Source organism: Pseudoliparis swirei, chromosome 10 (assembly GCF_029220125.1).
Source record: "Pseudoliparis swirei isolate HS2019 ecotype Mariana Trench chromosome 10, NWPU_hadal_v1, whole genome shotgun sequence".
NCBI classification, from domain to species: Eukaryota; Metazoa; Chordata; class Actinopteri; order Perciformes; family Liparidae; genus Pseudoliparis; species Pseudoliparis swirei.
Genome location: NC_079397.1, coordinates 8,328,644 through 8,344,607, shown reverse-complemented (window position 1 = coordinate 8,344,607; position 15,964 = coordinate 8,328,644). Strand labels below are relative to the sequence as shown.

Genomic DNA, 15,964 nt, shown 5'->3' with positions numbered 1-15,964 from the left:
TATGGAAAGGCGTGGAGAAGCCACCGTGATATCACAATGTATTTAAAATAAAAACCATCACCCACAAGTGGGCTGCTTTAAAGTTTCTGTTTGGTTCCACGGGCGCATAAAGGGTGAATTTATGATATTAGAATATAATCCGACACTAACGGCATCTGAAAAGTCACATGTGCGCGCATTTTTTTATGGGTGAATAAAAGATTGAATTGAGATAGAAAAAATGTCATTTTGAATTATGTAGTTTTAGTAAATCATGCTTGGTTTATTCAAAGTAGTGGCAGAAAGTGGTCTCCACGTCGCAGTGGAGACGCGGAGGGGTTCAGGCACGTTGTTTCTGCGCGTAAAGGTCAGCTGCAGCTCGATCTCCGGGGTCCATGTAGCTCTCTTTCGCTGTGATTTGGAGTGAGTTCTTCTACTTATTTTTAATGTTCCAACGCGTTCACGTGACTTACACCGAGGGTCGGCTTAGAGAAGCGGAGGGCTGAGCCGCTACAGAGCATCTCGTCTCCGGGGTTTCGTGGGCATGTCCGGAGCTGGATGAGGAGGGAGGCGGAGGCTGTGTGTGTCTGTGTGTAAATGTGGTTTAAGGGGGGTGGGTTGGCGGGGGAGGGGGGGGGGCGGGGGCGGCAGGAGGAACCGTCCGAGTCCCAGGAGGAGCAGGCTGCAGGGGCCCAATATCGACCGCGCAGCACTGGCACATTGTTCAGCCTCCACCGCCGTGAACGCGCCAGGAGTCAATATTGAGTCAGTGAGCCAGCAGGAAGGCTTTGTGTCCACACGGGGACACTTTATACAGGACACGGGAGGAAGGCTTTGTGTCCACACGGGGACACTTTATACAGGACACAGGAGGAAGGCTTTGTGTCCACACGGGGACACTTTATACAGGACACGAAGGAAGGCTTTGTGTCCACACGGGGACACTTTATACAGGACACGGGAGGAAGGCTTTGTGTCCACACGGGGACACTTTATACAGGACACGAAGGAAGGCTTTGTGTCCACACGGGGACACTTTATACAGGACACGGGAGGAAGGCTTTGTGTCCACACGGGGACACTTTATACAGGACACAGGAGGAAGGCTTTGTGTCCACACGGGGACACTTTATACAGGACACGGGAGGAAGGCTTTGTGTCCCAGGGACACTTTATACAGGACACAGGAGGAAGGCTTTGTGTCCACACGGGACACTTTATACAGGACACAGGAGGAAGGCTTTGTGTCCACACACTTATACAGGACACGAAGGAAGGCTTTGTGTCCACACGGGACACTTTATACAGGACACGGAGGAAGGCTTTGTGTCCACAGGGACACTTTATACAGGACACGAAGGAAGGCTTTGTGTCCACGACACTTTATACAGGACACGGGAGGAAGGCTTTGTGTCCACACGGGGACACTTTATACAGGACACAGGAGGAAGGCTTTGTGTCCACACTTTATACAGGACACGGAGGAAGGCTTTGTGTCCACACGGGACACTTTATACAGGACAGGCTTTGTGTCCAATACAGGACACGGAGGAAGGCTTTGTGTCCACAGGGACACTTTATACAGGACACAGGAGGAAGGCTTTGTGTCCACACACTTTATACAGGACACTAAGGAAGGCTTTGTGTCCACAGACACTTTATACAGGACACAGGAGGAAGGCTTTGTGTCCACACGGACTTTATACAGGACACGAAGGAAGGCTTTGTGTCCACACGGGGACACTTTATACAGGACACGGGAGGAAGGCTTTGTGTCCACACGGGGACACTTTATACAGGACACGAAGGAAGGCTTTGTGTCCACACGGGGACACTTTATACAGGACACAGGAGGAAGGCTTTGTGTCCACACGGGGACACTTTATACAGGACACGGCAGGAAGGGAATAAAGTGTGTTTTCCACCAAAACCCCTAAAAGACTAGAACTTGTTGCTGCTTTTGCTCTCCTGTCTCTCTCTCCTTTCATTCTCTCTCTCTCTCTCTCTACTCCCGATCCAATAAAACACTCACTGGCTTTTTTGTTGTTCAAACAGGAAAAATATTTATTGTAAATACTGTTTTATCGTTTATTTATTGCCTTTACACAGCTGAGCCGGGCGGAGGGCCAGACAGAGAGCAGGGGCCTGACACACACACACACACACACACACACACAACTGCAATATTAATAGTGCTGGTGTGTGTATGTGTGTGTGTGTGTTTTTGTGCGTGCGTTATGGGTCTGGCCCATATGTGACTGGCTCCTCTATCAATAACCTGATCAACCAGGAAGCCATTAAACCCTCTGCTCTCTCCCTCCCTCCCTCTCTCTCTCTTCATTCATGGGGGGGGCTCTTTAGTGCCTAATCAACCTGTGCTTTTGAAATCCGGCCTCTGTGGGCCGTTCTTTTCTCTTAAAGCCACACAGAATATGTTTCTATCCCTGTTCGCTGGGACTGAGTCGCTTCAGGCTGCAGCGATGGGTCGGGGGGTCGTTGGGCTATTGCAGGTTATTGTTGTGTAAGAGGCCTTATTGTAAACAATGTTAGCCTCGCTGATGTGTCTGGACAGTGTGTATAATGTATAACATAATTGAGTGTCTTGGCTTGCATCCGTTAAAGCGTGTAGGCTGTATGGCAGAAATAGACATCCTGACGTCACTGATTGGTTTGTGGACTGACATCATGAAGTCCAGTGATTTCGCCATTACCATCTTGGATTACGGCCGTCACCATGTTATTTTCTCTGCAACCAATGAACGGAGGTTACCGTATTTTGAATGTAGAGGAGTGGCGTAGAGACCTGTCAAACACAGTGGCCACGCCCTAAAGCAGTCTCTAAATGAAGCATCATTTACTAACTGAACATAATGCTGTATTGAAGAAGACTTGAAACTAGAGATTGAGACCATAAACCCAAATGTTCAATGTTTAATGACCACCCGGGGGCGACTCTTCTGGTTGTATAGAAGTCTATGCTTCATGTGTTAAAGCTGCATTTTCTCTACTGACCACCAGGGTGCAATTTATCAGGTTCTATAGAAGTTTATTCTTCATGTGTCTCTAATGAACAACAGACTCCTCTGGTTGTATAGAAGTCTATATAAACTTCTATCTTGATTTATTCCCCTCAGTAAACATTGTAAACATGAGTTTATGTCTCAATCTCTAGTTCCAAGTCTTCTTCAATATAGCATGAAGTTAATTTAGTAAATTATGTCAATTTAAAATAAAAAAAGACCATAAGGCAGGGTATGTTTTAAGGCGGGGCTTACTGTGGTTGACAGGTCGCTGAAGCTACCAGAGATGTTTACGACGTCTCTTCGTCCTTTCCAAATATGGTCACTCACGTTTATCGGTTTTAAAAAGACAAGATGGTTTTGCTAAATTCGAGGTAAAGCTATCCAGTAATTCATAAGGGATACAAGTAGAGATTTGACTAGAGGGATGTTTTACATCCAACATTTTTATTTTGTTTGTTTATCTGTTTTCCTATCCTATCATCTTGTTGTGACCACTTGGGGGGTCCATAACTCTAGGGTTCGGAACCACTCATGTCTGCTCATGAGCCTTCATCAGTGTCTCATTGGAAGGCGCTCATAAGTACATAGGGACAGTCCAGCCCTGTTATCATCCGGTCTCACTCTGGGATTAGAGATGCTACACAGACACACTTCTTCTAATGTGGCATCAGTTGAGCAGCACACACATCTGTAGACTAGAGGACACTAAAGGGACCCGATGAGACGTGTGTAACAGATGCTGACTCACTCCATCCTCGGGATGGACCAATCCAACTCTGAAATACGTTGAAGCCGAAGATTTCTTGGGCACTAAAATGTAGCGGCATGACGTCAGAGGTCAGGGCTCGTTGACTTCATTGGGACTCGCTCTATTGACACCTTTTTCTTTTCTTAATCTATGTGCAGACGCAGACGAGTGTGTAGAAGGTTCCGACGACTGCCACATCGACGCCCTGTGCCAGAACACGCCCAAGTCCTACAACTGCATCTGCAAGCTGGGCTACAAGGGAGATGGCAAGCAGTGTGAAGGTGAGTGGCCTCTCCCTCTTTTCTCTTGGCCTCTACTCTCTGGCTCCCAGTGCTCAGCCCTCTGGAGGCCAATGGACGCGCCAGCATCCTGCTGTGTTTACGAGACGTTATATTCATAACTCGGCACATACATCTGGTTCTGTTGTCGCCGTAATCTGGAGATGTTCTTGCAGCGTACTTTGTGGAATCGTGTGTCCGTCAATGTTTTGTGTCAAACTAATCAATGAACACTTAGGAAATCACTAAGGACCGCCCACCTTACGCTTTCGGAAAAAACATCAGAAGATAGTTAGTTTTGAAAAACAGACTAAAATATATATAGTAAATATATTTTTTAGGGCTGTGAAACGATAAAAAATTGTAATCAGGTTAATCACAGGTTTCTGTGGATTAATCATGATTAATCACATATTACCGATATTCTCGGTATATTTTTGTGAGAACATGAAGATTTATGACAAAAGACGGATATATACATTTATACACAGGGGTGCACATAACTTGCTCACCAGTGTGCGTGCATCGCGGCTGAGCTCTGAGACAAGATGACATGCTGCTGGTTAGAGACGACCAACAACAGACGTATTGGAAGCTCATTCTGCGCATGCGTTAAATGCGTTAAAAAAAAGTAACTAATTAATTCTGTAATTTAATCATAACGCGTTAACGCGTTATTTTTCACAGCACTAATTTTTTTTATTTCGTATTTGCATACATCTCATGATGCCTGATCAAATAAAAACATATAGCTGATCTGAGTTAAGATGCAACATGACTCTTAAGTGCACCATTTTGCGTCTAACGTTTAGCATCATGGCAGCAAATAGTGTTTTTAGAAAGGCAGTGTAGTAAATGTTGTGCACCAGAGTCTCTTTGGAAAAACTCCCTTCTCTCCAGCGGGCCTAGCTATAAGGCTTGAGTCTCCAGCTAGGAGAACCCCTGCTCCTGGAGGAGGAGGAGGAGGAGGAGGAGGAGGAGTGGGAGGAGCTTCAAACGGCAGGTCGAAGGCATCCGCTCTGGTTCTGTCCCGCTGTTCATTTCATCATCAGCTTCAATCGCATTATCTCAGTTACAGTTTGATTTATATTTTTCATTTATTGTTCCATACCTTTTTTTAAATCATGACCTTAAGTTATTGAGAAGATATACGATGTAGCTCTGTACGGCTGCTGATTCATTGTGTCAGATATATATCTAAATTCACATTTAGGTAAGTATAGGTATGGAATTGGACAATATGATCTGGCATCGGGATTATTGGAACTTCACTCGTAGCAACAGTCCGGGTTCCCACTTCAGAGAATCATAGCTATAGACGGGGATCTGGGGACAAGATCAAGGCCCCTGATGTAACGGCTGGATGGACAACTGTTTCAAACCCCCCCCCCCCCACACACAGGTTCTCCTAATTAACAGGGAGGAAGTGGACTGAGCGAGGGTGTCCGGGTGAAACGGGGGCAGCACCTGGCTGTGCGTTCACACCTCCACTCACTTCTGCCTCGTAGAACACCACAGCTGGAACATATATACACATATACATATACACGTATACACATATATATATTTGGGCTGGGCAACGATTACAATTTTTCTCCCTGATTAATCACGATTAATCGCATTTGTATACGCAAAATCCATAATTAATTCAAAAGTAGTGTATAGCACACTTCTATTTTAAATGTTCTGCCATATGAATGAAAGTGCCATAACATGTGTTGTCCCTGTTAGAGTGAGACACCAGAAAACACTTTCAGTGCAGTTTGTCAATTCCTAGAACTTGACACTTATTTTAAATGTACTGCCATATAAACTAAACTAAAATGAACTATACATGCCTAAAAGGTGCCTAATATTTCTAGACTGAAATAATATCGGCATTATAATTATTATAACTATGAGGATTTTTTAGTTGCCTATTTTGTGGAGCCCCCTCAGGACTTGGTGCCCTACGCACAGCGCGTAGTGCATTATGGGAGCGGCGACGCTGGTCGTCGTGTATAGCATGCCGCACAAACAACAATGAACTAGTGGAGGCGGCAAGGTGCTCAGTGTTGCCAGATTGGAGATGGTGAAGTATCGTACCAAAGGCTCAAAATGGTTGTATTTGGAGGATAATTATCGTGTATCTGGCAACCCTGAGATCGGTCGACCAATGACTGTTCTCTATACCGTCAGAGCTCGCGCAAGAAGGTGGAACGTAAGGGAGATACCATTTCCAAAACTTGTAAGGGGTAAATACTAGTTTATGAAAACCCAGAGAAACACAAATATCCGACGAAGCAAAATCCCGGACGTTTTTGGAATCCCTGCCGGACGCATTTTTTAGGTCTCAAAAGCAGGACATGTCCGGGGGAAACCGGACGTCTGGTCACCCTAACTAATCGGCCTGCAGTCTGTAGCTATCCACTTCGCTATGGCATTGGTTAGCTTCTCTTGCCTTGGTTTTCTCCTCCCTGCAGCTAGCGTCGTCTGCCGAAGCCTCGCTCCACTGTGTGTTTGGTTGCAGGCACGTGCACAGACATTTTGGGGGGCAGGTGCTCAAACCTATAAAAAAAAGGGCACCCATTGCCAAAAAAAAAATTCGGACAAAGTTGAAGCATAACACCAATGATGCTGTCCTCGACCTGCGTCTCCTCTGGCAGCATCAGACCACTAGCTTACATTTTCTTTATGAATAAAGATGAATTATTATATAGCAACAACAGCACAAGCGTTCTGATTGGCTAATGGGTCGTCATGCCAGCCATGTATTGCCCTCCTCGCTGGTCTGATACGGATCCGTATGCCCTCTTACGTCATTTTCAAAATGAGCTATATTGATAGACATCAACAGCCAAGAGCAGTGGCCCTCTGAACAATACCAGAGAGGCATTATGATTTTTTTTTCAGTCTGGCCACGCAAATCCTAGACTAGCCCATTATTTAGAATGGAATAAGAACTCTCTCTCTTCTCTCTCTCTCCTCTCTCTCTTCTCTCTCTCTTCTCTCTCTTCTCTCTCTACTCTAACATAACTAACGTCAGTAAACAGCTGGACGAGGCTTTGACGTCACGGATTTCGTGAGTTTTTGTTTATTTATTTTTTTAGGAAACGTCGGACCAGTTGTGACGTCATGTTTTCAGCAGCGTAATGTTGTGGTTGATTTATCACAAAACAATGTCAGGGGACAAACGCCGTCATGATCTGTTTGTCTGGTGCTGCCGGTCAGAGGAGAAGGAGGTGCAGCCTTTTGGTGGCGCGAGGAGCACTGCGCGGAGGAGGAAGTGGAGGAGCGCGGCGGGCAGAGGGATAGGAGGGGGGGGGGCGCAGCGGAGCATGTCGGGGCGAAATTCTCACAATAACACAAATAAATGCCCCGTCGGATATTAAAACACATTTGGGGGGACTTGATGACAGAAAGAGTAACTTTTATTCTTAAATACTGATGAATGAAAAAAAATGTGTCTCCAACAAAAAGGGCACTTTTCTCATCCAGGGCAAAGGGGCTGGTGCTTGAGCACCACTAGGGCTCTATCTGTGCACGTGCCTGTTTGGTTGTATGATTTGCTGGCATCAGCGGTGTGTTTAGCATTTAAATGATATTTAAGACTGGAAGTACTCCGGTGATAAGACAATTCATCTTGGCAGTGGTTACATATGACTTTGTTTCTGTCGACTCCGCCGTCTTTAAGAACTTTAAATTGAAAATGGCCATTTAAAATCTCCGTACTCTTCTCCATGTTTGTTAAACCGCGAATGACTTTCTTTTCCGGTTCCGCAGCAATCAGTAGCAGACTTTTACAAAATAAAAGCCTGTGAGCAACAAACTTTTACAATAATAAAATAAATAATAAAACCTGCGTTAACGCGCGATAAAATAATTGTCGGCGTTAATTAATTGATGCGTTAACGCAAGATTAACGCGTTAACGTGCCCACCCCTAATATATATATATATATATATATAGACATCCAAAGCCATTATTCTCATATCTTATGTCCCCGAGCCGCTCTCCAGATATTTTTGTATAGTTGGTGTATGTATAGTTTAATTGTTTACAACCTGCTTCTGCAGTTGTCTGTCAGATGAACTCATCACATTCAACCTGGCTAACTTTAGGCATATGAGAACATATCTAAATACAGAGGCGTGCTCTGATCTTTTTCCCCATACAAGCACTGAATCAGTTCATAATGCAGGAGAATAGATATGAAACACAAGAGAGGACTGTGTTGTCAGAGTATCCACAAATTAAACCGAAAAACAGCCATATTGGCACCGGTTCCTATACGACCGGACCGAAACGCAACGCACATTTCGATGCTTCCTTTCGGTGCCTGGGCCGATTTTAATTGAAAAAAACTATTATTTTGAACTTCTCTGGTGACTCCGCCCTGTCAGCAGGTTACGATAACCTATCATTTAACTTTGAAAGCGGAGGCATGCACCGTGTTTGACTGCGTGAGCCCCGTGCCGAGCACATCAGCGTCAGGCTGGGCGCGATGGGGAGACTGATGATGACCAGAGCAGCCGCAACTCAGATTAGTACCGTAACGTTGATTGCAAGTCTTGCTTTCATACAAGTAGGCCAACAAATCATAAATTAGCCATTATAATCATGTTTTAGCTAACTCTTAGCTCCTGCTAGCTACGAGCTAGCGCAAGCTACAAGCTACGAGCGCTACAGTCTGATATCCGTTTTTTGTCAGTGTGGCCATGAAAACGGCTTTTACAGGGAATATGGCCGAAGAGGTTTTTAATGTCGTCATTGTCAATCGTCGTTTTGTGCTTAGTAGTATCGGTTCAGGCACCGTTTAGGCACCGTTACCGTTTTAAAAGTACCGGTTTAGCAACGGTATCGGAAAAAAAAAAAAAAAATGATACCCATCCCTACTTATAATAGTAAGTTGGAATATGGAAAGTCCAGCGCTTATTGGTATATAAATACTGAATGAGTGATGTGAGTGGAACAGAGGCTAGCTCACATTACAGAAGCTGTATAGCCTTAAAAAACGACTCCCAATGTTTTCTAACACGTGTGTGCAAGTTGGTTGAACCGACTGTTTACATCAACTGTTATTGATTGGTTCATTAAGCAGCTTCCGTATAGCATGTGATTGATGGCACTGGACAGACGCAATAACAACAGCTTCTCTGTCCTCTGAGAGGGTTTTCGAGCTTTTTCAGGAATATGATCTTCCTCCATGAAGCCGCCGCTGTCTGAGCCGACCTCTTCCTGCCAGCCTGCTGTTTATTACATCACTTTACCCAGAATGTCAACTTTCTGTGATTACATCACCGTTTGACATCCAGCATTTGAAAAGCTTCGGGGCGGATGTATGCGTGTGTGTGTCAAACACCTCCAGCATGTACGCTGAGCTCCATCCGTCTCCTCCCAGCTCATGATAGAGACGCCAAATGAAGACGGATGGTGGGATGGGAGTTGATCCCCTGACCCCCAGTGATTAGATACGGCCGCTGTAATTGGCCGGCTGTGTTTTCCATTAACGGGCATTACTGGCCACTTTGCCGGGCCAGCGCAGCCATTAGCGGCTCTGGGCTATTCCTGGAAGCACCTAGGAGCAGAGGAGCTCCGTCCCCCGGGTCTCCTTCTCCGCTGGGCTCGAGTGAGACTCACCTTGGATTAGGGGCGAAAAACAAAAAGTGGATCAAAGTTACTCTACGCCTTTTTACTCCACAATCCTCACAAGTGCGTTAATGCACTATCTGTCCACATGGTTATCTCTCATCTGTCATCTTATCAGACATTTCTATCCAGAACACTGAGACCTCCAGATGCACCCTTCGTCCTCCGCATCCCTGGATGTGATCAGTGTGATGCTAGAATGTAACATCTTTCTTGACCTCTCTGTTTGGTTTTGGCAGAAAGAGCAGCAGCAATGTGTGCATAGGTGGAGCTGTCTGTAAATATTGAGCTGTGAAGGTTTAACAAGATCAATAACACAGAAACGAATCATCGTTCACATGTTCAGTTCACCACTGAGATCCATCACCCTCCAGACCGGTGAGTCACGTTTCTCCTATACCTCAATTAGAAATGAGTATATAGCCAAGATTTGGCTTTCTTAAAAGGATGGTTTGGATTCAGTGAGGTTGTATGAGGTATTAATAGTCTCGTCTAGTGTATGGCAGACAGGAGTAAAGCAATGGGGACAGCAGCATTAACTGGTTTAAGTCTACACTATATTTAGAATATTTAGCCATCAGACCGTTCTTTCCAGTGGAAAACTATAGCTGTTATCTACGCTCTCTTCAAAGCCACCGGATCCCTTGACAAAGAGAACATCTTTATCAAGCAGCACATCGTAGTTGCTGGTCTACCGCTGCCTCACATGGTTATTTTGTGATATTGTATGAATGGTGAATCCTAACTTATCCTTTAAAATATCTACTGTAGGTGATTTAATGACTGAGTACTTCCTAAGGGTTAGGATTAGGGACTTAGTGCTGTGGTGGGGATATACTGTACTGTATTTATATTCTTAAATGCATGGACAGCACATTGGAAACAAATAGACCTTTGGGGTATCTCCTTAAAAGTGAGTTATATCAGTATAATATCATAGAGACTGTCAGTCAGTACATCAAGCCAGAGGCTCCTCAGATAACGGGGGGGGGGGGGGGCAACATATTCATATCTGTTCATCCATCCATCCTCTGCCACTGATGTGGGGAGGAAGGTTGCGGTTGAGTTCCTTTCTCGGTCTCTAAGGGTGAAACTTATTTTGGCCTTTTGTATCTATAATCTAATCTGTTCCTATTCAAAGCTCATGAACATAAGGGAGGGTTAGAACATAGATGAACTGGTACATTGAAAGCTCTTCCTTTCGGCTCAGCTCTCACAATGTTCCGGTACTTAACTCACATCACTGCTGACACCACACCAGTTCGCCTGTTGGTCTCATGTTAACCTCTTTTACTGAGGGGTAGCAATCCGCCATGTTCCCCACACTTGAGGGGACTGAGTCTCATCCCAACTGTTTTCACTGCAAACTGCCCCAGTGCGTAGTGGAGATCTTAATCCGATGAAGCTAACAGAATCACATCATCTGCATAGAGTCGACAAACAATTATGACGTCCCGAAACTGGACACTTTAGGGCTCGATCACACCAGACGCGACTCTAAAAAACGCAACCGCACCAAAAACGCCTTAGCAAAAACCTGCCGGGCAAAACAGCGCGCTGCGCCTGTGGAGCGGACCTGCGTGCACAACCAGCCATTGATTTTGGGTTCAATATATTTAAAAAAAAGAAAGGAAAGAGTACGGCGAATACCACCATCTATTCCATGAGTTGTGTCTCGATGGCGAGGCTTTCAGTTGCACTTCCTACCGAGCAGAAGTCAGTTTGAGTCGTGTTTAGATTTAGAATTATAAAGATCTTCGTAATTAAATACTGCTCATATAATATATAATATGAGGTTCTCCTCGGGAAAACAGGAAGGAAAGCCCGCCTCCTGCTTGATTCGATTGGCTGCCTTGGCCGAGTGTGACATTTATGAGCTGTGCGGCCCCGCGCCTTGCGTCTAAAGTTGAGAATATTTTTAACCACGCCTGAACCACGCCTGAAAAACGCAAGAAAACCGCGCCGCGTGCCATTTAAAAGGCGCGTCTGAAAGTCGCACCGTACCATAGGGAATCAATGGTTTTGCGGGCGACGCGTTTTTGAGAGGCGCGTCTGGTGTGATCGAGCCCTTACTCCTGTCTGTGAAGCTCAAAAACAGAATCTGTAACAAGGGATAACTGAGTCCAACTCCCATTGAAGCGTGTTCGACAAAGCTCTATCTCTGGTTGTATAATGACTGGATGGCTCATAGCAACAGCCCCAGTACCCCATCATGCCGCAGTACCCCCCTAAGGACTTGGTCGTAAACCTTCCCCAAGTCTCCAGAAATGAATGTTGATGGGTAAACTCCTATGATTTCCCCAATAACCATGCATGGGTTCGGAGCTGGAATTGATATGATAAGAAGGAAGAGCGGGCGGGGGGGGGGGGGGGGGGGTATGATGGTTTGGGTGTGTCGCTGAACGTGCACATTTAAATAAGGCTCACCAGAAGAGTTTTCTGGCTAATCTGTGTCTGAACAAGGTCTTAATACAAGCCTACGGCAGGCTTACTGTGCAGCTGATGTATCTATCTGCATTGGCAAATACTGAACATTTGGACGAGGATCTAAAGCTAAACAAATAAAAACCCTTGATGTGTTCACAGATATTTCCCTGGAAAATCCTTTTGGCTCAGAGTAAGCGATGCAGATTTGTTTGCAGTTTGTTTCATCTCTGGGAAGTAAACCACACGCAATGAGAGCTGAGCACCAAAGAAACTGCCACAAAAAAAAGCAACGATGTTCAACTTTTTTCAAAGCTAAGACAATAAAAGTGGACGTACCTTTTGACAAGATAGACAAAGGCTCTTTTTTTTCTTGGTACATTTTGGAATCAGACATTTGTTCACTTTGTGTTGCCAATCACGTGAACGTGCACTGTAGAGGATCCAGAGGGAGGTGACTTGTGTGGCACCGCATTGACAAAGCTCTGGCTCTTGTGTTTTGGTAACGGCTGGGATGTGAGCCCCGGTGACCAAGGGAAACGACCTGCGCTCTCGGCCTCTGCTACACCTCGGCACTACAAATTAGCAGCTCGCAGGCGGCATTGTCCTGCCAGGGGGCCGAGGTTGGTTGAGCAGGACATCAGCGGGGTTCACATCCCAGCAGTCACCCAGAACGGTAACCACGTGGGCTCCCATGAGGACCCACGTGTTCTCGGTTGAGTCGTTTTCTGCTCGCCACTGAAATCTGATCTGGTGTTTATGAACGCTGCCCTCTAGGAAGACTTTTCTGCAAGCTGATACCGCCGGCTCGTTATGGAAAAATTTGAACTTTTATCCCTGTGCTGTCAAACGAAGAGCATTTGGGAGGAGCTGTGTATCAGTCAGGCATGTGTCAGTGTGTGTGTGTGTGTGTGTGTGTGTGTGTGTGTGTGTGTGTGTGTGTGTGTGTATGTGTGTGTGTGCAGAACAGGGATAGAGTTGTCTCCCTGTTTATAGAGAGATCAAACAAAACTGTGACCGGCTGTTGTGAACACTTGCTTACAAGCTAAGAGTTAAAAACTGAAAGGATTATGACAAGAGTTATCACTGCATCGGAGAGTCAAGTTTTTAAAATCTCATAAACATCCAACCAGTATTATCTTTTTTCTGCCTCATCTCAACATGGGCTGATTTCAGAGGTAGTGGTATTACGTCAGATGAGTTTATACTTTAAGAAAAAACAAACTGATACAGTTCTAAAAGTTTTGGGATTGCATTTTTAAATCAAAGTGTGATCGATTGTGCCGTTGAAGAAAAGCATCCGAGGGATGAGAGATCTGGCTGGTCGCCACAGAGCTGTCAGAGGCTGCAGAAGCAGTGTTCGCTCACCATTTGTCACTTACAGGCTAATTGATTGGTTTTCATCAGCGCTGCCTCTTCTTCTCCCGCTCATTATGTGTTTTAACTCTCAAGCCTCTACCAGCGCCATTCTCACACAAACAAACACACACTGTGTGTGTATTTGGTTCCCTACTGAAGACTTTAATCTCGGTGCCAAAGCAGCTGATAAAGTGTGAAGCAGGTAGAAGAAAATTTCACTTTGAACACATTCGCCCTATAAACACAAGGTTTGGCTTTCTAAGCCAATTATCTGTTGTGTTTCTTGTAATCATATGGATACAATTGCAATAGACTGATCTAGGGCTGCAACAACGAATCGATAAAATCGATAAAAATCGATTATTAAAATAGTTGGCAACGAATTTCATTATCGATTCGTTGTGTCGCGCGATTATTACGGCATTCAATAAGTCACGGAGTATAAACAAAGTTGAGTTGAGCGCAGAGCGGCGCAGGAGAAACAAGAGCGTAGCAGAGGGAGAGGACAGATGGAACGCTGCGTTGTGAGAGCCAATCAGCGCTGAGCTGCTCCTCTGTTGATGAATCTAATTGGCTGCTGCTGCTCACGTGGCGCTGGATGCGGAAGTCATTCACGTAGTCGGAGACATTCACGGAGCTAAGTGCGCCTACGGGTGACGTTATGAACCCAGACACCAGGGCGCTACATGTTATGACGTGTGTGGCATTTCCACAAGAGTATAACGTAGAAAATGTGGTTATTTATTCCGTGGCGGATAGCGGAAAATATTTTTCCACGGAGAAAGACAACGGAGATAAGTCACAACGTCACTCGCTGTGTGCGCTGCGCGTGCAGACATTTAACGGAGATGAGCAGCACGTGAGCTCTGATCGGGCGCTCTTTTAATGAAGTATCGATACTAAAAATATGCTAAATCACATTGTTTTTAACGTACGGGTACTTTGTTAGTATCGCTACACCGTGCAGCGTGACAGCAGCAGATGTAGCGGACTAACATTCAAGCTAACCTAACTTCCCAAACGCTGAAGACATCTGAACGCTGATTGGCCGAGACGCGACACGTCCCATCAAAGATGTTTTATTGCGAAGAGCACCACTTCACATTTTTTCCGCGTCTCACTGCAATCTCAACGGCAGCGGGCCAGGTGAAAAAAATAATAAATCGGAACGCGTCTCTGATATTGTTCAGGGGGCCACATGGGGACCACTGCTCAGGAGAGGAAAGCTGTCAGTCTGTTTGTGACGGGTTCATCACCATGGTGACCAGTGGCTCTCCAGGACCTTTCCATGACTTTAAACCACATTTCCATGATTAAACATTTTGTGAAAACTCTGTCTATACGTGACAAAGTGAGAAGATGTAGTATTTAAAATAACAATGAGAATTCCAAAGCATACCGTATATATACCGTGTAAATTAACATTTGAATAAAACAAATTTGCATTACTTTTCCAAATATTTTGGGATTTTATTTTTTTCAATTACTTTTCTAGGCCTGCTAATAGCCATTTAAAAATTCCATGACTTTTCCAGGTTTTCCATGACTGTACGGACCCTGTTTTGAATAAAGGGTTGAAAATGAAAGTTTATTAGTTTTTTTATCCGATTAATCGATAAAATAATCAACCGATTAATCGATTATCAAAATAATCGTTAGTTGCAGCCCTAGACTGATCACACCTATGTGTTCAGACCGTAGACTCGGCCATTGGTTTATGCACTGCCATCTTGAAGCCGTCGCCATCTTGTATTACGGACATCGTGAGCGAGATGAAGCAACTGACCGGCTTCTTTCTGGCTACTGACCGTCTACCAAAGTAGCACACACACCTCGACCATGTTTGTATCACAGATGTGAGTCATCTTTCTCCACTATGAACACAAAAAGATGCTCTCTACACACGCGCAGTAGAATGCCAGTAACTCAATTCCCTTTTATTCATTTCATTCAGAAGATTCTGTCTCTTATTTTTTCACTTGACAAGTAGATGTTACGTTTGTTTATCTAAGACTGATTTGATTTAAGGTAAAGACATCTTAAAAGCATTCTTATTTAGATATTATTGACATTTGTATTTTGTATTGTCTTTGATAGACCAATTTAGAAATGTAGATATTACAATAATTGTATTAGAAGTGTATATTTTATTACATTGTTTTATATATATATATTGTCATGATGTATATTCTATTACATTGTTTTATATATATATTGTTAATACTTTCTTCTTTTTTGTGTGTGGATATTGTATAGTTTATTCTCATTCTTATTCTTTTTTTAGTCTGCTACTGCTGTCGGGTGTTTTGCACATAAGAATTTCACGAACCGATTATACTTGTATAAAAGGGGATGTGACAATAAAAACTTGAAACTTGAAACTTGAAGAACTGTATATTTTTTGAATTGCAATTGAATACTGCTTCGAGAAAACTATGAGGACAACAATGAAGACCAATAGTCCACAGTGCATCTTTCCAGACTTCTTTGGATGAAAAGTCACAAAGCTGTGGTTCATGCAACAT

At 44.4% G+C, this 15,964-nt stretch overlaps 1 protein-coding gene across 2 annotated transcripts in view; it reads left to right on the top strand.

Moving 5' to 3' along the window:
- Positions 1–15,964, top strand: part of scube1 (signal peptide, CUB domain, EGF-like 1) — a 106,484-nt gene that overhangs the window by 232 nt on the left and 90,288 nt on the right. For both annotated transcript variants that reach the window (XM_056424977.1, XM_056424976.1), the window contains exon 2: positions 3,909–4,031. In XM_056424977.1, the coding sequence (XP_056280952.1) occupies positions 3,909–4,031 (123 nt within the window). The remainder of the gene's footprint in view (positions 1–3,908; positions 4,032–15,964) is intronic.